The sequence below is a fragment of the Myxocyprinus asiaticus genome, chromosome 29, assembly GCF_019703515.2.
Source record: "Myxocyprinus asiaticus isolate MX2 ecotype Aquarium Trade chromosome 29, UBuf_Myxa_2, whole genome shotgun sequence".
Lineage (NCBI taxonomy): Eukaryota > Metazoa > Chordata > Actinopteri > Cypriniformes > Catostomidae > Myxocyprinus > Myxocyprinus asiaticus.
The window spans coordinates 16,038,446-16,059,359 of NC_059372.1; the positions used below are offsets into that span (position 1 = coordinate 16,038,446).

General features: G+C 36.3%; 1 protein-coding gene across 4 annotated transcripts in view; it reads left to right on the forward strand.

The window, feature by feature from the left end:
* LOC127420266 (oxysterol-binding protein-related protein 2-like) overlaps positions 1 to 20,914 on the forward strand; it is a 43,572-nt gene that overhangs the window by 14,279 nt on the left and 8,379 nt on the right. For all 4 annotated transcript variants that reach the window (XR_007893786.1, XR_007893787.1, XM_051662356.1 and 1 more), the window contains exons 2-11: positions 798 to 904; positions 5,070 to 5,181; positions 5,268 to 5,343; positions 5,497 to 5,631; positions 6,313 to 6,410; positions 6,545 to 6,727; positions 7,027 to 7,134; positions 11,385 to 11,474; positions 11,705 to 11,831; positions 20,481 to 20,600. Coding sequence is in view for 2 of the 4 variants with exons in the window: in XM_051662356.1 (XP_051518316.1) it covers positions 868 to 904; positions 5,070 to 5,181; positions 5,268 to 5,343; positions 5,497 to 5,631; positions 6,313 to 6,410; positions 6,545 to 6,727; positions 7,027 to 7,134; positions 11,385 to 11,474; positions 11,705 to 11,831; positions 20,481 to 20,600 (1,086 nt within the window). In the remaining 2 variants the exon portion in view is untranslated. The remainder of the gene's footprint in view (positions 1 to 797; positions 905 to 5,069; positions 5,182 to 5,267; positions 5,344 to 5,496; positions 5,632 to 6,312; positions 6,411 to 6,544; positions 6,728 to 7,026; positions 7,135 to 11,384; positions 11,475 to 11,704; positions 11,832 to 20,480; positions 20,601 to 20,914) is intronic.

Sequence of the window (20,914 nt, forward strand, 5' to 3'; positions counted from 1 at the left end):
CCAGACTGAAATGTGGCATAATGTGATATTTAGCATTATGGAAAGATGATTTAAAACCAAGTATATTTTTTTAATTTTTTTTTTTATTGGACTATTGTCAAGTTCCAAATAAAGATAAAGTTATGTAAGAGGAAGTATTTGGAAGTATTTAATTCACTGACTGAATTATCCAAATATAGGCAGTACAGTATGTTTATTTACTATATTAACCAATTTGTATTGATTTTCCAAAAAAATGAATATATCGTGATGTATATTGTTATCATGATATAAAATTACTCATATCATGATATAAGATTTTGCTCATATCGCCCACCCCTAGTTCAAAGGTTGAACATAAATTCTACATTTCAAGGAATCGATTACTGACTACTGTTAGAGTACTCGACTACAAATTTAATCAAAATACCCATCCCTAAAAGAGATACCCTTAAGGAATTAAGCTCATATAGTAAAGCGATACAGTAAGTTGCTGTAATGACCCTTGTATGATGACATCCTCTCTCTCTCTCTCATTTGCTATGAGCTTCCATTGGCCATTTTAGGATTAGCTTGGTCGGACACTCATTAGATGTGCCAAGCACAGCTGTTTAAGGACTGCAGTGAGGTGATTGTGTGATTGGATTCATTCTGTATGTTGCATAAGGGGGTGGAGGGAGTGTGGACCAGCATAGGCATAATAGTCTCCTTTATGTTAATGATTATGGCACCCGGCTGTAGGTCTTGATCTTTAATTATCAAACATTCAACCTAAACAAACATTTTCTCAGCTGTTGGTTTTCTGGTTTCATTTACAGAATGCATTCAGGCTCCTGCCTTTAAGAAACGATGCCTTCTGATTGACATCAACAGTACTATCTGTCCATCATGAACAGCGAAGAAGAGTTCTATGATGCTGAGACAGGTACATAATGAAGATTAAGTTAATATGATGTAACCAAAGACAAATATATGCAAGTTACTCTCTTACAATAGAGCACAACAGTCATGGTTTGGAAGTAAAAATGGCATTCATTTTCTCCATAGACTATTTTTAAACAATAATTTATAAACCTTTAAAGACAGACCTAATGTGAGCTCTGAGGTTGTTAATAGATGATATATATTTTTGTTGCAGCCATCAGTCCACATTATTTCAAGTTCATTTAAAAAAACTTTTTTGCCTCAAATCAAAGCTTGTAATGTTGTGATTCACTTCAAAGCTGGTTGATTTGGTTCGGTTCATGGCTTTTTTTTTTGTGAATGGGAAAAATACTTCCGGAACCAAGACACTGTTGTGCTCTATTGCTGCAGTATATAGTATGTATACTATGCATAGTATGCAAATGATGAACAATTGTTTTTGATGATAGACTAGATAACAAGATGATAACTGAATGGCTCTCATTGAGTTAAACTTACACTGGTGACCAAAAGTTTGGGATAATGTACAAATTTTGCTGTTTCAGAAGGAAATTGGTACTTTAATTCACCAAAGTGGCATTAAACTGATCACAAAGTATAGTCAGGACATTACTGATGTGAACAGCACCATCATTTATCATTTATCAAATCTAGACAGGCCCCGTTTCCAGCAGCCATCACTCCACCACCTTATCCTTGAGCAATCATGCTAAATTGCTAATTTGATACTAGAAAATCACTTGCCATTATATCAAACACAGCTGAAAGCTATTTGGTCCATTAAATGAAGCATAACATTGTCTTTGTGTTTGTTTTTGAGTTGCCACAGTATGCAATAGACTGGCATGTCTTAAGGTCAATATTAGGTTAACAAAATGGCAAAAAAGAAACCGCTTTGTCTAGAAACGCATCAGTTAATCATTGTTTTGAGGAATGAAGGCTATACAATGCTTGAAATTTCATACAAAGCTGTACACTACAGTCTTCAAAGACAAAGGACAACTGGCTCTAACAAGGACAGAAAGAGATGTGGAAGGCCAGATGTACAACTAAACAAGAGGATAAGTACATCAGAGTCTTTAGTTTGAGAAATATGAATGAATGAATGAATGAATGAATGAACGTTACATTTATATAGCGCTTTTCTGATACTAAACTCAAAGCGCTTTACACAGTGAACAGGGGACTCTCCTCAACCACCACCAGTGTGCAGCATCCACCTGGATGATGCGACGGCAGCCATAGTGCGCCAGTACGCTCACCACACACCAGCTATTGGTGGAAAGGAGAGAGTGGAGTGATAGAGCCAATTAATGAATGGGGATTATTAATAGAATAGACGTGTAGGAAACAGTATGTGAGCTAGGATTAAACTGTCCTTATTCTACATCATTATTATGTAAGGAAATTTATAATGGAATTAGTCATGTTCAACAACCATTATAAGATAATAACTAGATTATTTGTCTGAATAAAATTCTCCACCATTAAAATGGTAATACAACATCTCGTTGTATCCGCTCACAATTTAAATAGAAACTTTAATAAGGGAATTATGATTAATTCAATTAATGGAGTAATATTATTCTCATGGCTTATTGAAAATAAATATCACACATATTTTAGGTATAGCTTTGAAGCGAAGTCTTTTAAAAACAGGGATTAGACTATTTATCAAAATATACCACAGTCAAATTATCTTTGAATACAGACAAACTTTATTGCTCTTCTAAACATAAAACTAATCTAACACATACAACATGAAACAGGTTGGTGAGTAGTGACAGAATGTGAAATAAATGATCAATACAGAGACATTGAACTTTATGGAGTCTGTTGACAATGCCTTAAGAACCATTTATCCTTCTTTGAGTCTAAATCGATTTGAAATCGGATTACCCAAAGTATTTAACTAATACACCAACACTTTGAGCAAAAGTCTGGAGACGTACTTGCGTGTCGTTGTGTTTCCTTGTGTTGTTTGATTCTTTGGCATTTGAAGAAAGTTTGTTCCGTCGATGTTTTGGACCTCTGTTAGATCGGGATATCTGTTGTGTCGATGGATGACTCCCATTGGGTGTGTGAACCGTAGAGCAGAGAGTGAGAGGCTTCCTCGGGACTTTGTGTCCCGAGTCTTCCTTGGACTCTACATGGCACGGAGGATCTGGAAGAAGCAAGAGAGCTGAAGAAGAGAGACCGTTGCAAGAGAGAGTTCAAGAGAGTTCTAAGAGCCAGTTCTTTCTTGGTAGGGAAGTTTTGAACTGAAATTGGCCGCACCCCAAAGGTGTCCTGAGCCAATCAGAAGTGGCTATTCAAAGTCACATGATCAACTGGTCTGTCCTTTTCAAAGCTGATTTACAATCCTTTGTGTGGAGGATTCTTACACTTCTTCCCGCTCAAAATAGTGAATATTTAATCATGAACTTTTATTTCTTGAAAACGGTGCAAGAGACATAACATTCATTGTCATCAACATTCTCTACGTAAACAAGCAAGCATTTACATACTAAATATGACATTCTTTCATGAATATTATACGTGTAAGTAACAAAACATGAAACCCTGATTACCAATCATACTGGTTAATTCATTGGTTTTACAACATGGATAATACATTACAAGTTATGAGAAACCTGATTGTCGGGGTATATTATCAGGTTAAGCCTTGAATAGTTACCATTCTTAGTAGAATGAGATGAATAAAACAAGATTGAAGATTATAATCATCGATTTATCAGTTATAAGTGATTACAAATCACAACACATATTTTAAAAGGTACATCAGGCTATAATCATTAATTTGTCAGTTATAAATCACAGGTTATATAAAACATACATGATACATAAGATATATCTAAGGTAATTACTGGTGATTAATACAGTTTATTGGCAGCAATTTTGAGACCGTTGTCTATTAAAACTGTGAGAGTGGGATCCATGCGGTCTCTGCTGAGCTTAGAGAGAATGTCTTTGGAATGTGCAGATGGGGAGAGGAGGTGTCCCGGGGGAGAAACAAATGTCACTGTTTTAGGTCTATGTTGATTTCGGGCCTTGGACTGTCTTCACGAGTCTCCGTTTCCTGATATGGCCGCGGATTTATGCATTAAGGTCACAAGGTGTTACTTGGCCATTTGGTCTTACAGAGGGTTTGAGTTTGTGGAACAAAGAAGGGTCTTCTTTATTGGTTAGCTTTGTCATTACAAACCCTAGTTTGAGATTAAGCAGGCATGGGAGAGACGGTCTCCTTCAGCAATTTAGGTGCCATGGATTGGTTTTTATGACTCTCTAATGGCTCGGTGGGGGATCTCTCTGAACTGTGGAATGTGGTGTTGTGTTCATTTGATGGCTTTGTTCATGGATAATCCTACAGACGCCTCACATGTCCTCAGCTGAAAGCTTCATTGAATTCTACCCGCTCAACACCAGTTTCATGTACAACAGTAAAGAGAAGACACAGGGGTGCAGGCCTTATGGGAAGAATTGCAAAGAAAAAGCCACTTGGAACAGAAAAACAAAAAGAAAAGGTTAGAGTGGGCAAAGAAACACAGACATTTGACAACAGATAATTGGAAAAGAGTGTTATGAATCTTAACCCCATTGAGCTTTTGTGGGATCAGCTAGACTGTGAGGTGCATGAGAAGTGCCCGACAACACAGCCACATCTATGGCAAGTGCTACAGGAAGCGTGGGGTGAAATGTCACCTGAGTATCTGGACAAGCTGACAGCTAGAATGCCAAGGATCTGCAAAGCTGTCATTGCTGCACGTGGAGGATTTTTTGATGAGAACACTTTGAAGTAGTTTAAGAAGTTCTGAACATTTTTTTCAAATTGTAATAGTAATTTTTCACATTATTAATGTCCTGACTATACATTTTGTTCAGTTGAATGCCACTCTGGTGAATAAAAGTTAAAAAAAATTTCCATAAGAGCAAAATCTGTACATTATTCCAAACTTCTGGCCGCCAGTGTACATCTAGGTAAGGTCATATGAAAACTTTGTAGCATACTCATTTTTGAAATGTTTATCGTGGAATAATGCCTAATGTTTACTATTTTTTTAAAAAGAGTAGGCAGTATGCAGTGCATACTGTTCAGTGTTCAGGAGGTGGTTCAAAACACAATCATTCTCGCCTCTTTAATGGCCAAATCTATCCTTCTGTCTCAGGTTTGGAATCAGACGACTCATGTGAAGTCAGCTTTAAAGATGCCTGCGTCTACACGAACAAGCAGACAGCAAATGGCAAAGTGCTGTCTGAGAATGGAGTATGGCAGAGACGGTAAGGTGACCGAATAATTCGTAATAATATCATAAAATAAAAATATCATAAATATATGTGTAATGTGTTTGTTTCTGTGTGTTCAGAACTACTCTGCCAGCACCCATGTTCTCCAGGAATGACTTCAGTGTGTGGGGCTTCCTGAAGAAATGCATTGGAATGGTGAGTGCACGAAAGAAGCTTTTTGAAAATGGCTTAGTGAGAGTGCACAGTGACAAAACTCTAAAAGAGACATATAATTTAGATTATAATCTTGTTGTCCACCTGCCAAGACATTTTGTTTATCTTCTCTCTGGGAATCCTTTATCTTTATAGGAGCTGTCCAAGATAACAATGCCTATTGTTTTCAATGAACCGCTGAGCTTCTTGCAGAGAATTACGGAGTATATGGAACATGCATACCTCATCCATAAAGCTTGTACACTTTCAGACTCTATAGAGCGTATGCAGGTTCGTGCCTCCTTTATATTTGTCTCTCACATGTGTACATGCGGTATACACTCACTTAGCACTTTATTAGAAACACCTGTACACCTATTTATTCATGCGATTATCTAATCAGCCAATCAGGTGGCAGCAGTGCAATGCATAGAATCATGTAGGTACGGATCAACCATCAGAATGGGGAAAAAATTTGATCTCATTGATTTTGACAGTGGCATGATTGTTGGTGCCAGACAGGCTGGTTTGAGTATTACTGTAACTGCTGATCACCAGGGATTTTCATGCACAACAGTCTCTTGAGTTTACTCAAAATAGTGCCTGAAACAAAAACATGTTGGACCATGTGCATCCCTTCATAGCTACAATTTACAATTTTCTTCTGTGGCCTCCCCAGTCACCGGATCTGAATCCAATAGAACATCTTTGGGATGTGGTAGAACGGTAGATTCACAGCATGAATGTGCACAAATCTGACAAATCTGCAGAAATTGCATGATGCAAACATGTCAAAATCTCAAAGGAATGTCTCCATCTTGTGGAATCCATGCCACGAAGAATTGAGGCTATTTTGAGAGCAAAGGGAGGCCCTACCATGTATTAGTATAGTGTTCCTAATAAAGTGCTCAGTGAGTGTATATGAGATTCAAATATCAAATGCTAATTTGACCATTGCTTCTCATTTGTCAGCTTGTTGCCACATTCGCCGTTTCTGCTGTTGCATCACAATGGGACAGAACTGGAAAACCTTTTAACCCTTTATTAGGAGAGACCTATGAACTCACAAGGTAATGCATTCAGAGACAATGGCTGTGCATTCATTTACAATTTGGTTAAAAACACTACTAAATCACATTTTATGTAAATATTAATTTGCACCAAGTCATTCATTTTACCATTGAGCGGTTATCTCTGTGTTTAGGGAGGATGAGGGTTATCGAATGGTCTCAGAACAGGTGAGTCACCATCCACCAATCAGCACCTTCTACGCAGAGTCGCTCAATCAGGACTTCACATTTCAAGGCTCCATCTACCCTAAACTAAAATTCTGGGGAAAGAGTGTGGAGGCAGAACCTAAAGGCACCATGACACTTGAGCTGTCCAAGTGAGTTTCATTTATGTGACATTACTTAGCACAGTGTGCTCAATTTGATGAATTTTAAGAGACACTGATACCCTTACACAATTGGACCCTTGAACAATATACAAAACTGTAGGTTGTTCCTAGGGGACTTTCTTAGCCCCAACTGCCCCAAGTTGCTTTGGAAAAACAGCAGCTGCTAAATCTATAGCATCGTGGAATGTCCACTCATTATTGCACGTGGTATTACAACATGATTTATGTGTGTATGGAAAAGTTTTTAGGTATGAATTATGTATGAAATCACTAATCTTTTCTTGCAGGCACAGAGAGGCTTACACATGGACAAATCCAATGTGTTGTGTGCATAATGTTATCCTGGGTAAACTGTGGATTGAGCAGTATGGAACAGTGGAAATCGTCAACCACAGGTATTGCATCTCTTTCTTTCCTATTTGTTGTCCTATCTGTTGACCTGTGCTTTCACTCTGTAATGTTTTCCAGCATTCATAGATAAATCTGTTTTCCTTGGCGAATATCATGAAGAGATGTCAGGGTCATATTTTACCCCAAAAACAAAAGGAAAATAAAATAATAATACTTTGTATAAAGTAAAAGACTGTTTTGAAGATCATTTCGATTTTTTGCATGTGACGTGATTAAACACATTTTCCCCCCAAATTCTCATTACTGTAATGCCAAAAAATGCACTGCCTGGCCAAAAAAAAAGTTGTATACTCTAATATTTAGTTGGACCACCTTTAGCTTTGATTACAGCACACATTTGTTGTGGTATGGTTTCAACAACCATATGCAATGTCACAACATTTATTTCCGTCCAGAGTTGCATTAATTTTTGGCTGAGATCTTGTTTTGACGGGAGAGTTGAACCACTCCGTAAGGTCTTCTACAACACATCTCAAAGACTGGGGTTAAGGTCAGGACACTCTGGTGGCCAATTCATGTGTGAAAATGATTCCTTATGCTCCATGCTGGGATAACCTGGCCATTCAGTACATTCAGGTAATCAGCTGGCTTAATTTTATTGCTGCATAATGTTGCTGAGCCTAGACCTGACCAGTTGAAGCAACCCCAGATCATAACACTGTCTCTAGAGGCTTGTACAGTGGGCACTATGCATGAGGGGTGCATCTCTTCATGCACTTCCCTTCTTACCCTGAAGCACCCATCACTTGGAATAGGGTAAATCTGGACTCATCAGACCACATGACCGTTTTCCATTGCTCCACAGTCCAATCTTTATGCTCCCTAGCAAATTGAAGTCATTTTTTCCAATTAGTCTCACTAACAAGTGGCTTTCTTGTGGCCACACAGCTGTTTAGTCCCAATCCTGTAAGTTCCCGTTGCATTGTGTGTGTGGAAATTCTGTTACTTTCACTATTAAACAAAGCCGTGAGTTCTACTGTCGATTTTTTTTACGATGTGACTTCACCAAGCATTTTAGTGATCTCTGATCACGATTATTCAAGAATTTTTCTGACCACATCTCTTCTGCGAAGCTGACGGTTCACCGCTATCCTTCCAGATTTTAATAATGCGTTGGACATTTCTTAACCCAATTCCAATGATTTCAGCAATCGTTTTCATTGCTTGATGCAGGCCAATAATTTGCCCCTTCTGAAACACAGAAATATTTTTTCCACGACCACACGATACATTTTCCGACATGGTTTTTAAGAAATGAGAAGCTACACACTGCATCAGTTAGGGTTAAAAGAATTGTTGCCAGCTGAAACATATTTATCAATGCAATAATGATCCAATCACAGGCTCTTAATTATCTGCTTATTTAAATCCAAACGGCGACTTTTTTTTTGGCCAGGCAGTGAACGTTGCAATCCTATTAATGAAAATAATCCTGTCCTGTCCTAGTTAAAATAACATATATATTTTTTCACATTACAGTAATGTGTAACCTTATTTTGCATTTCAGTAGCAGGGTTCGTACAAGGTACTTGAATTTGGCTTTTTCAAATTTAAGTCCTGGAAAACCCTTGAAAGTGGCCATTTTTACCAAGAGGTGCTTAAAAAGTGCTTGAATTATAGAAAATCGTTAAATACGTTGCTTAAATCATTTAATAAATTAAATATATTTATTTATTTTCGGAAAACCATGATGACACGCCCATGAAATTGTCAATTGCCTAACAAAAATCCTTGTCCCCTTCATCTGGTATAACACTTCTATGACATTTCAAGTTATTTGTGTTTATTTTGTACTAATTTTTAATACAAGCATTGGTTCAAGTCTGAACAAGGGTGCAAAAAAGCAAAACAAAATTATTATTAATAATTTAAAAATAATCCCTTGATTTCATGGCATTGGTGTTACCAGTGTTTTTTTTTTTTTTTTTTTTTTTTAATGTTTAAAAAAATAAATAATTTAATACAAAAATTTGTGGCAAAGAATTTTTAAGGTCAAAGTTCAGAGGCTGCTTAAATATGCATATATTATATTTTTTGTGTATAGTGATTTTTCCCAGCATGTTAAAAAGTTATTAATTCACATTTTAACTCGCATGTAATATTTTCACAAAAACAAATTGGTGTTGTACCCCATTGAACCCTCAAAAGTTGGTGGTGTAACCCATTTAACCCTCATTAGTGTTAACTTGCTTTGTTCGTGAAACAAAATTAAATAATAAAAGAAAGAACAACAGCTAATTTGTTTGAATAAAAATAATGTCAACATGTTACAAAATGTTTACCCTCAGCGTTTATGGGCAAAAACTGAACTGAACAGAAAATTGCAATGTTTTGTAAGTTGGAAAGTCAAATTTTTTTGAGAATGACCCATTTGCAATTTTGGTCAGTTCCTCACATAAATCTGTTATATGACTTTAGAAAACATGGAACTTAGCACATGAGTCATATGGACTACTGTTAATGGACCCAGTTATTCACTTTTGTTGGAAAGCAAAGTTCGTTTTAAGGGAGTACACTACAATTGCACATAAATTTAGTCATGAATGAACCATGAATTGTTACTGTGAGAATATGTAGTTAAAGATGTACATAGATATATGTTGTACTTGTAATAAGTGGTGTTAAAATATTTTTCATTTAAAATGAACAAATAAAGAATTTGAATCTCGAGCATAGTACTTGAAAACAACTAAAAATGTGCTTGAAGAGTCCTTGAAATTCCTTGAATTTAACTTTGAAGCATCTGTACGAACCCTGCAGTAGGCTGCTGACAGGTGGATGGATTTGATTTCTTATTTTTGTCTTTTGAGGCGAAATATGACCCGGTATTTCTTGACAGTTTTTATGAGATTCACACTTATTGTGTTTAGAGCCAGATTATCCAGATGAAAACTCGGCAGGGGCCAAACTTTTTATTGCAAGTAACATGTTACTTAAAAAACACCTTTAACACTGCATTTATTCATATTAAATAGTCACAGTGTATACTGTATATTTAATTCTAATTTCTTTAAGGTCTGGCTATAAATTCCTTCATAAGATCTGGCTGAAGAACAAACATGACTTATACTCTTAATTAACAAATACATTTCGATCAAATTTTCTTAAAAAAAAAAAAAACATTTTAACATTTTAGGGCTGTTGTTTACAAATTATTAAAACTGAGGAGAAACATTTAGATCTGCCAGAGCTCTCTCACAATATCAACCCACATATGAAAACAATGGTCATATAAAAATGTCATGTTTACTTAAGAATGCATTTAAATTTAATTTTCTTTTTGGAAAAAAGGAAATAAAATGTCTATTCTTCCATTTTCTCTATAAAGTATCATCCTGTTCAGTGAGGAAAAAATTAGTCATGCAAATATTGTGAATTTGCACACAGTAGCCAGTGCAGGAGCCAGATTTTTTTGTGCAGATAATCATTGGCAAAAGAAGAACTAACTGTAGATGCTGTTTGTGATTGAGAGGGCTGACTCACAGATGTATAGAACCAAATATAATCAGAATATTTGCAGGTTCAGTTTCACGTTCTCATTTTTTTCCCCAAGCCCTACAGACCCTGAACAGATGAGACACGATAGTTTGACACTTCAAGAATAGTGAATAAAAGCAAACTTTTCAGCACATTTTCTTTGAACATTCAGTTTTCATAATCGATTTCTCTTTTATTGCCTAAGATGTGCCAATGTGCTGACAATATTTCTGTAACAACTGCGGTGATCTTATCTTTTTTTACATCTGTAGATTTGACCGCACTCCACACAAACAACCATTTTTATATAAATACATTTGATTGAAAAAGACGCTATCAAATGCTCACCTAAATGGTGTAATCCATGTTTAGCAAACAGTGTAATTAAACTATTGCCAGAAAAGCTTAAACGCACGCTCTTGTGTGCACAACTGATAATAAATGAGTGCTGTTGCACGTGCCAATGAGCGCTGTTAAACTCACCGCTGATTACTGAGGCTCGCGCCTATGTACGCTGAGTTTTGCACAGAGAGCGCTCTTGTATTTCAGATGGCGAGACAATTTGATCAAAAATCAGTCGGAGGGCCTGACAAAGATGATTGGCGGGCAAAATCCGGCCCGCTAGTTGACTAGTCCTGGTTTAGAGGGTTTATCATACTGTATACAGTGCAATTTGTCAGGCATTTTTGCAGATCCAATTTTATTCAATGTTTTGTGCCTTCTTTTTCCTGAGACACTTTCTTTCTGTTCATTTTAGCACTGGGGACAAGTGTGTGCTGAATTTTAAGCCATGTGGCATGTTTGGCAAAGAGCTGCATAGAGTAGAGGGATATATCCAGGACAAGAGGTGAGCAGTCATTCGTATCAAATGCCATCTGGCTCACAGCCTATAGAGTTCACACTGCATATATTATTCAGTCTTGTCTCTATAACTCTAAATGCATCTGAAATTTAATTTACTGTAGACCTACACATTATATGTTTGTGTCTGTTGATTTATTTGTCCATAGTGTTTTGATTTTTTTCTGGATTTGATGCTTGTGTTTGTGGCTAATTTTTTTTTTGGATGTATTTCAGTAAAAAGAAACATCTGGTTATCTTTGGGAAGTGGACCGAGTGTTTGTACAGCATTGAGCCAAAAGTCTACGAAGCCAACAAGAAAGCAGAGAAGAAAAGTGGAGGAGATTCCAAGAAACACAAGCAGGTGAAAGACATTCGTCATTTATCTCTTACTGCATTTCTGTTCTGTTTTCACATGGAATTTCAAAAAGGCTCTCACACATCCTCAAATAGAGTTCCACTTCTTTCCACGACAGTAGACAGCTTGTAAACATTCTATACCAACGGTTCTATACCAGTGCTATATAAACAGAAAATGTTTCAGGATCTTTGCTGTTGGATAGCACAGCCGAAGTGAGTTCTTTTCATCACTCTCTGTAACTTTGAACTGGTGTTATGGTTTTTATATCACTATTCAAACATACCACACTTTCAGATCCCTAATTGTTTATATATACAGTTGCAATCAAATTTTTCAACCCCCCTGACCAGCAATACATTCTGGTGATGTGAATTAAAACACATCAAAACCTCAGTTAACAAAGTAAGTTTTTAATACACATTTGAGTGATTTTGAAAACAAAGTGTTCAGTTTACCCAAATTTTAAAATAAAAAATAACTAATTCTCTCCACAAATGTCATGTCAAAAATATTCAACCCCCAAAGTCAATCATTTGTGGAGCATCCTTTATCCTTAATAACATCAAATAAATGTTTCAGGTAAGTGTTCTCAGGCTTCGGACACCTCTATTAGAATTTTTAAACATTTCTCATGAGCAAAAGCTTCCAGATCATTGACATTCTTCGGTTTCTGTGCTGCCACTGCTTCCTTGAAATCCCAACAAAGGTTTGCAATGGGATTTTAAAGATGGACTGAAAGGGCCATTTAAGGACATTCCACGACCTATCCCGGAACCAGATTTTGGACAACTTGGATGTATCCTTGGTGTTATTGTCTTGCTGGAACGTCCAGTGATCACCGAGCTTCAATTTACACACTGAAGGCATCACATTTTTCATGCCAAAATGGCCTGATACCTGAAAGAATCCATGGTGTCAATCACATGGTCAGGATAGCCGTTTCCTGCAGCCGCAAAACACCCCCATAACAGGACTGACCCAGCTTAATGATTGACTGTGGGGATGGTGTCATTCTTGTCATCACCTTGTCATCTTACTCCAGACGTACTGCTGACCCATGGGTCTAAAACTCATTTTCAGTTTAGTGTCATACATCTATAAAACCTTCTTCTAGGACTCCACAGGTCTTTCCTAATTACTTCTTGAATATTCAAGTCAACATTTCCCTTGGTGAAGTTTTGCTTTCTTCCACACCCCAAGAAGGTTTCTGTTGTACCATATTTAAAAAATATATAAGAATGGTGCTGCCAACTTTGTCTATTAGAAATTGAAGTGCCTCGGAAATGTACTTTTAGCCATGACCTTTCTTGTGTAATGAAATAATCTCCTCTATTAGCTTTTGAGACAGCTTATTTCTAATTGCATTTTTTGCATAGAAATACATTTTTGCTTACAATGCTAAACTAAATTTTAAAACATAATTAAGTGCCATTGCAGATTGATGACTTAATTTTGTTTTAAAGCAATTACTTGTGTAGCCTTACATATTTAAGAAACAGCTACATGCAGTAGGGGTTGAATAACTATGACATGGCTGTATTTTTAAATAATCCTGCTATTTAGAAATATTAGGTTATATATTCACACTATGACTTCGAATGTGTCACTCAACTGAAAAACACCACTGTTCAGAAGTTTGGGGTCACTTGCCTGTTTGGGGTCATTTTTTTTATCTGAAGGCGTATGCTTAAATGTTTGAAATTAGTTTTGTAGACAAAAATATAAATGTGCCAACATATTAATTTATTTAATTATAAAACTAAAATTTTATTTAAAAAAAAAAGTTTTTGAAATTGATAACTTGGACCGAATAATTAAGAAAAGCAGCCAGTAAGTGCCCAGCATATGTGGGAACTCCTTCAGTACTGTTTAAAAATCATCCCAGGGTGATACCTCAAGAAATTGGTTGAGAAAATGTCAAGAGTACATTTCTGCAAAATCTGTTCAAAGTGTGGCCACTTTGAAGATGCTAAAATATAACATAGTTTTGATTTATTTTGGATTTTTTTAGTCACAACATTATTCCCATATTTCCATTTCTATTATTCCATAGTTGTGATAACTTTACTATTATTCTAAAACGAGAAAAAAATAAAGAATGAGTAAGTGACCCTAAACTTTTGAACGGTAGTGTAGATGTAAAGTTTAAAAATTCTGGGTCATCAGAAAAGCTTACCTTTGTAAATCCTTACTGTCTTGGGGGGGGGGGTTGAATAATTTCGATTGCAACTGTGTATATATATATATATATATATATATATATATATATATATATATATATATAGACACACACACACACACACACACACTCACCGGCAGTGTTGGGGTAACACGTTACAAGTAATGTTCGTTATGTAATCAGATTACATTTTAGAGTAACGAGTAAAGCAATGTTTTTTTTTATTTTTTTTAGACCATAATATTGGAGTTACTTTTTAAATAAAGTAACACGTTGCTTTTGTACACATCTACTTTCCCTGTATTGCGAGAAATCAGGTGTAAAAGTGTGCAAACTTTGGGGAGGAGACATAGCGCATGATGGGCATTGTAGTTCTGTAGAGTGTGAGGACAGAGACTATTTAGCAGAGATGAGTCACTTCTATTTAAATGAATGGGAGAAATTAGAACGCCCAACCAAGAAGCTCTAACACCCAACAGTCAATGGATGTAGAAAGAAGTCCCATCTTGCAGGTAAAAGAGCCAATCACCTTTTAGATACAGACATCGCCTGTCAATCAACTTGCTAACGCACATTAGCTATACAAGCCAGGAAATTTGCGTGTTTTAGCGTAATATGAGGTCAACGTTCAGTTGAGTGAAATGCAATTGATTCATGTGTTAATACACACTGCATTAAAAAAAATCAGTAAACGCATTTAGGCAGAGGGATTAAAAGACTAGTCTTCCACTGGCCACGACATGATATACAGGGTGAAATACTCACTCAATTCACTGACTTATGCAGCTGAACTTCTCCATGTTACAGCTCCCCGTAACTGGGAGAATGAGATGAGAAAAGACTCTTGATCAGTGGCTCCGAGCAATGTTCTACATCGATTGTGTACGCAGAGAAAATGTCTTGGTTTCTAAAAAGATACTACATGTTTGTTTTATAATAAACAAGAAGTTTGATTCATGAAACAAACCATTTTTATGACATTTTGGTAGCATTAAAAACAATTCCGTTCAAGTTGTATCAACATGCACCTTTGAAGATGTATGCGATCAACAAGTTGCGTCAGTATGCACCGTGGATCAACTCAAAACAAGCATGCACTAAGATGACTTAAGTGAAAAATATTATTTTATTATTAGACACATTCCTTGAACATGTTAGGCTGGCATTCCCCACTGAATTTTATCCTGACTTTTGAAAAACATCTTATGTTGACTCTGACATTGTCGATGGGCTCGGCACATGATGACATATATGATGCAGGTTCAAGTGTTGGACTTGGCTGCTTTAGGACAGACAGTGGTTATTCTTCATTATTCATATTGGCTGCCATGTTGATGGGAAAACAAATCATGCATATTGCTGTTATTGATTCTTTACTATAAATATGACGTGAAGGCCTACTTTCTAAATATCTGTTTGTTTACTACAGTTGAAGTCAGAAGTTTACATACACTTAGGTTGAAGTCATTAAACCTAATTTTTTAACCACTCCACAGATTTCATAATAGCAAACTATTGTTTTGTGCATGACATGAGTCATTTTTCACTTTGAATTGACTATATCACAATTCCAGTGGGTCAGAAGTAGGGCTGCAACTAACAATTATTTTGATAATCGATTAATCTAACGATTATTAAAACGATTATTCGACTATTCTGTGATTTATTGCAATGATTAATCATTAGCTCTTAACCAATAATTCAGCTTGTGCCCCGACTTAAAAGGTTGTATTAAACGTGCTTACTAACAATAAAGAGGACAAAATCATCTTTTAAAAATACCTCTAAATGACATTCACTGAATCAAAGAAAAAAAAACTTTTTATTAAGTTTAATTCAGTAAAGAAATTCACTGCAAAAAATCCTATCACCTGTGTTTTTGTCTTGTTTTCCATTGAAAATTGTCTAAATATCCTTAAAACAAGATACATTTACTTAATATATAAGATATTTAGACTTGCTTTAAGAGAATGTATCTTAAATATAAGTGTATTTTGTATATAACTGTATTTTTGGTTATTACTGTGGTTTTACTTGGTTATACTTCTGCAAGTGCAGTAAAGACAAAATATGCTTATGTTCAAGATTTATTCCCTAAAAGCAAGTCTATATATCTTATATGCTGCTTCTCAGGTGAATGCATCTTTATTTAAAGGATTTTCAGATATTTAAAAATATTTTTATTTTTAATATTACATTCAACATTCTCCGATAACAATTTTTTTCTTCTGCAGTATAGCTGCTAAAGAAAATGCATGTTGTTTTAAAGGAAGTTTAGATATTTATATGGGAAAACAAGCCAAAACAAAGACAAATCAAAAACGTATTTTTTGCAGTGTATAATGGGGCAAAGACTACCCTCTCTCACCTTTCTGTTCACTTTAATCTATCTTTAACTAAAACAAAAAACAAATTCTCTCGTATTAACAAAGCTATGTATTGCCAGTTTTCTTCACAAAAAGAATTGCACAATGAAATTATGATTCAATAAGTCGCGAGCCATCACATTATAATCTAGCTGCATTACATCCCCGTGAGCGAGGCGTGAGCAGCACATTTTCATTTCGGCGCCCATTTTAACAGATGACACTGTTTACACAGCAAGCATGGGTCGCAAGGTGAAGCATCCCAGATGCGGCAGTGAGCGGATTGTTTCACCGTTGAGCCTATTTTTGCTGCGTGGCTCACACTGAGTTCAGCGGCTCTGGGTGCAGTACAACACTAAAATAATAAGGGGATTATTGAAAAGACACAAAAGCAAATCAAAATGATTCAAACCGAACCTATAGTACACTACAATTTATATATCTGCATGCAAGTAAACTCAATAAAATAATTAATAAACTGCCGGACTTTTTGCTATTCTTTGTATATAGGTGTACAGTTTAGCCACAATATTAACCAATCACAACCAAGTGTGCTGATTAAGATGAAATGCAAATGAATGTCCGCTGTTGTACTTGCTGTTGAATAACCTCGGCTTATTACGACCTTATTAAAGAAAACATTTGGTGAAAGACCCCATAGATAACTTTATTTTGTGCGCAGAGGGGCTGCTGTTCCTCGCGGAAGAGACGCCGGTGAATGCGACCGCCCCGCTCACGGAGGATGTGTGAACCCAGTAAGCGTGTGTGCACGAGGGACGATCATTCCCACGATAGTGTGTGCATCAGCCGGGTGCAGTTTCAATCTTTCCCCAGATCGGGACATTCGTACAACTTATAGAAGAGGCGCTCACCTGGAGTTTGTAGTTATTTACATGATCTGCTTCTTTATTATTTGAACTTTTAATAAAGCTATAACACATTAAATATAGCTGCATTTAAGATGTAATGCCGGGGTGTTTCCTTTAGAGCTCTGGCTCTGCTTATTCCACAACGAGAGTGCCTCTGTATTTACTTATTTGGTATTTTTGTATAATTCCGTCATACTTTGCGATCTACATCACCTGAAGATGTTTGGAAAGTTTAGAGTGCATCTGGACTGTGAACTGTGTAATTCTTCCTCTCCTCAGTCAGGCACGAACTGCTGTGCTGCTTTCGCGCGTCATCATTAGAGTTTAATGTGATCTCATGTTACGTTAAATGAGATCAAACAACTATTCGACAACGAACATTTTTGTCGACAATTTTTTTTTTTTTTTTGGTCGACGTTGTCGATAACGTTGACTAATAATTTCAGCCCTAGTCAGAAGTTTACATACACTAAGTTAACTGTGCCTTTAAGCAGCTTGGAAAATTCCAGAAAATGATGTCAAGCCTTTAAGCAATTAGCTTCTGATAGGCTGATTGGAGTAAACTGGAGGTGTACCTGTGGATGTATTTTAAGGCCTACCTTCAAACTCAGTGCCTCTTTGCTTGACATCATGGGAAAATCAAACGAAATCAGCCAAGACCTCAGAAAAACAATTGTGGACCTCCACAAGTCTGGTTTGTCCTTGGGAGCAATTTCCAAATGCCTGAAGGTACCACGTTCATCTGTACTAACAATAGTACATAAGTATAGACACCATGGGACCACGCAGCCATCATACCGCTCAGGAAGGAGACGCATTCCATCTCCTAGAGATGAATGTAGTTTGGTGCGAAAAGTGCAAATCAATCCCAGAACAACAGCAAAGGACCTTGTGAATATGCTGGAGGAAACAGGTAGACAAGTATCTATATCCACAGTAAAACAAGTCCTATATCGACAGAACCTGAAAGGCTGCTCAGCAAGGAAGATGCCACTGCTCCAAAACTGCCATGAAAAAGCCAGACTACAATTTGCAAGTGCAGATGGGGACAAAGATCTTACTTTTTGGAGAAATGTCCTCTGCTCTGATTAAACAAAAATTGAACTATTTGGCCATAATGACCATCGTTATGTTTGAAGGAAAAAGGGTGAGGCTTGTAAGCTGAAGAACACCATCCCAACCGTGAAGCATGGGGGTGGCAGCATCATGTTGTGGGGTTGCTTTGCTGCAGGAAGGACTGGTGCACTTCACAAAATAGATGGCATCATGAGGAAGGAAATTTATTTGGATATATTGAAGCAACATCTCAAGACATCAGCCAGGAAGCTCGGTCGCAAATGGGTCTTCCAAATGGACAATGACCCCAAGCATACCTCCAAAGTTGTGGCAAAATGGCTTAAGGACAACAAAGTCAAGGTATTCGAGTGGCCATCACAAAGCCTCAATCCGATAGAAAATTTGTGTGCAGAACTGAAAAAGCATGTGTGAGCAAGGAGGCCTACAAACCTGACTCAGTTACACCAGTTCTGTCTGGAGGAATGAGCCAAAATTCCAGCAACTTATTTTGAGAAGCTTGTGGAAGGCTGCTCAAAATGTTTGACCCAAGTTAAACAATTTAAAGGCAATGCTACCAAATAGTAACAAAGCGTACATAAACTTCTGACCCATTGGGAATGTGATTAATGTAATAAAAGCTGAAATAAATCATTCTCTCTACTGTTATTCTGACATTTCACATTCTTAAAATAAAGACAGTGATCCTAACTGACCTAAGACCGGGAAGGTTTTGTATGATTAAATGTCAGGAATTGTGAAAAGCTGAGTTTAAATGTATTTGGCTAAGGTGTATGTAAACTTCTGACTTCAACTGTATATACACAGACTAATATATATATATATATATATATATATATATATATATATATATATATATATATATATATATATATATATATATATGTTTATTGTTACACCAACTAATATATATATATATTAGTTTTCTTTGATGTTTCAGATCCCAAAATAGCTTGTTTTTTTTAAAGAGTTCTGTTGAAAACTTACATTTCCATTAATTTATCAGGTCATGCGTTTACTTAAAAAAAAAAATAAAAAAAAAATCACTTTGTTTTTGTTTCTCTGTTTAAGATCTCTTTTGATCTTTTTTTTTATTGTTTACAATTACATTTTTGAAGGTCCCTTGAGGTTTGTAGTCCCAATATAATGTGTCTTTGAAAGAATTTTCTATCTTCTAGAATTTCCTCTTCTAGGAATTTATCACATAGGATGTTTACCTGGAAATCACTTTGTTTTGTTGCTGTGTTTTGTATTAACATGCAATTTCAGTGAGAGGTCAAGGTAAAGACAAGGGGTTTAGCAATGTAGCTCACAACCTACTGTCTACAGTAACCAAGTCACAGATTTCATCATAGTAGAGTTTATAGTTTAGATCACATCAGTCTATTTTCCTAGAGGACTGGCTTCCTGATCTTGCTGGATCTGTAATATTTAAAGGGATAGTTCACCCAAAAATTAAAATTATCTCATTTATTCACCCTTATGCCATCCCAGATGTGTATGATTTTCTATTTTCTATTTTCTGCAGAATACATTTAGAATATTTCGCTCTGTAGGTCCATACAATTCATGTGAATGTGTATTAAAAGTTTGAAGCTCCAAAAGCACAAAGGCAGCATAAAAGTAATCCATAAGGCTCCGGTGGCTAAATCCATATCTTCTAAAGTTATATTATAAGTGTGGGTAAGAAACAGATCAATATTTAAGTCCTTTTTTACTTTCAATCTTCACTTTCATGCTTTTTATGTTTTTGGCAATTCACATTCTTTGTGTATGTCGCCACCTACTGGGCAGAGAGGGTAATTATAGTAAAACATGACTTAAATATTGATCTGTTTCTCACCCACACCTATCATATCACTTCAGAAGACATGGATTTAACCACTGGAGTCTTATGGCTTACTTTTATGCTGCATTTATGTGTTTTTTGACATTCCGAATTTCGGTACCCATTCATCTTGCATTGCATGAACCTGCAGAGCTGAGATATTCTTCCAAATATCTTTGTGTTTAGCAGAAGAAAGAAAGTCATACACATCTGGGATGGCATGAGGGTTAGTAAATGATGAGACAATTTAAATTTTTGGGTGAATGTATCCTTTAACAGTCCTTATTTGAACACTTGACAAGGCATTAATTGTAGTATATGTATGTGTGTGATTAGGAGCAGAGCCCAGGCGGTGATGATGCAGACGAGATGCCAAATGTCCAGGAAACAGTCTCTATGATTCCAGGCAGCACTTTGCTGTGGAGAGGAGCCCCTCGACCACCACACTCCACACAGGTAACCCAAAACAAATCTCTCTCACATTTTCACTTCTAGGCCATGTTTACACCTGGAATTAACATCTGTTTTGAGTGATCCAAACACATGTTGTCAGCCAAGACAGATTGGTTTTATTAGTTGTCTCAAATGCATCTCATGTGACCAATCAATATAACTTTTTCTAACATTTTAATTATTATAATTTTTTTTTTTTTGGTCCACTTGTGATTGGATCACCTGAGAATGATGTTAATACCATGTGTAAGCAGGGCTGTTCACATATAGACACTTCAGCTTGATGTTCTTTGTCCTTTTTTCTTTGTTTCTGTTTA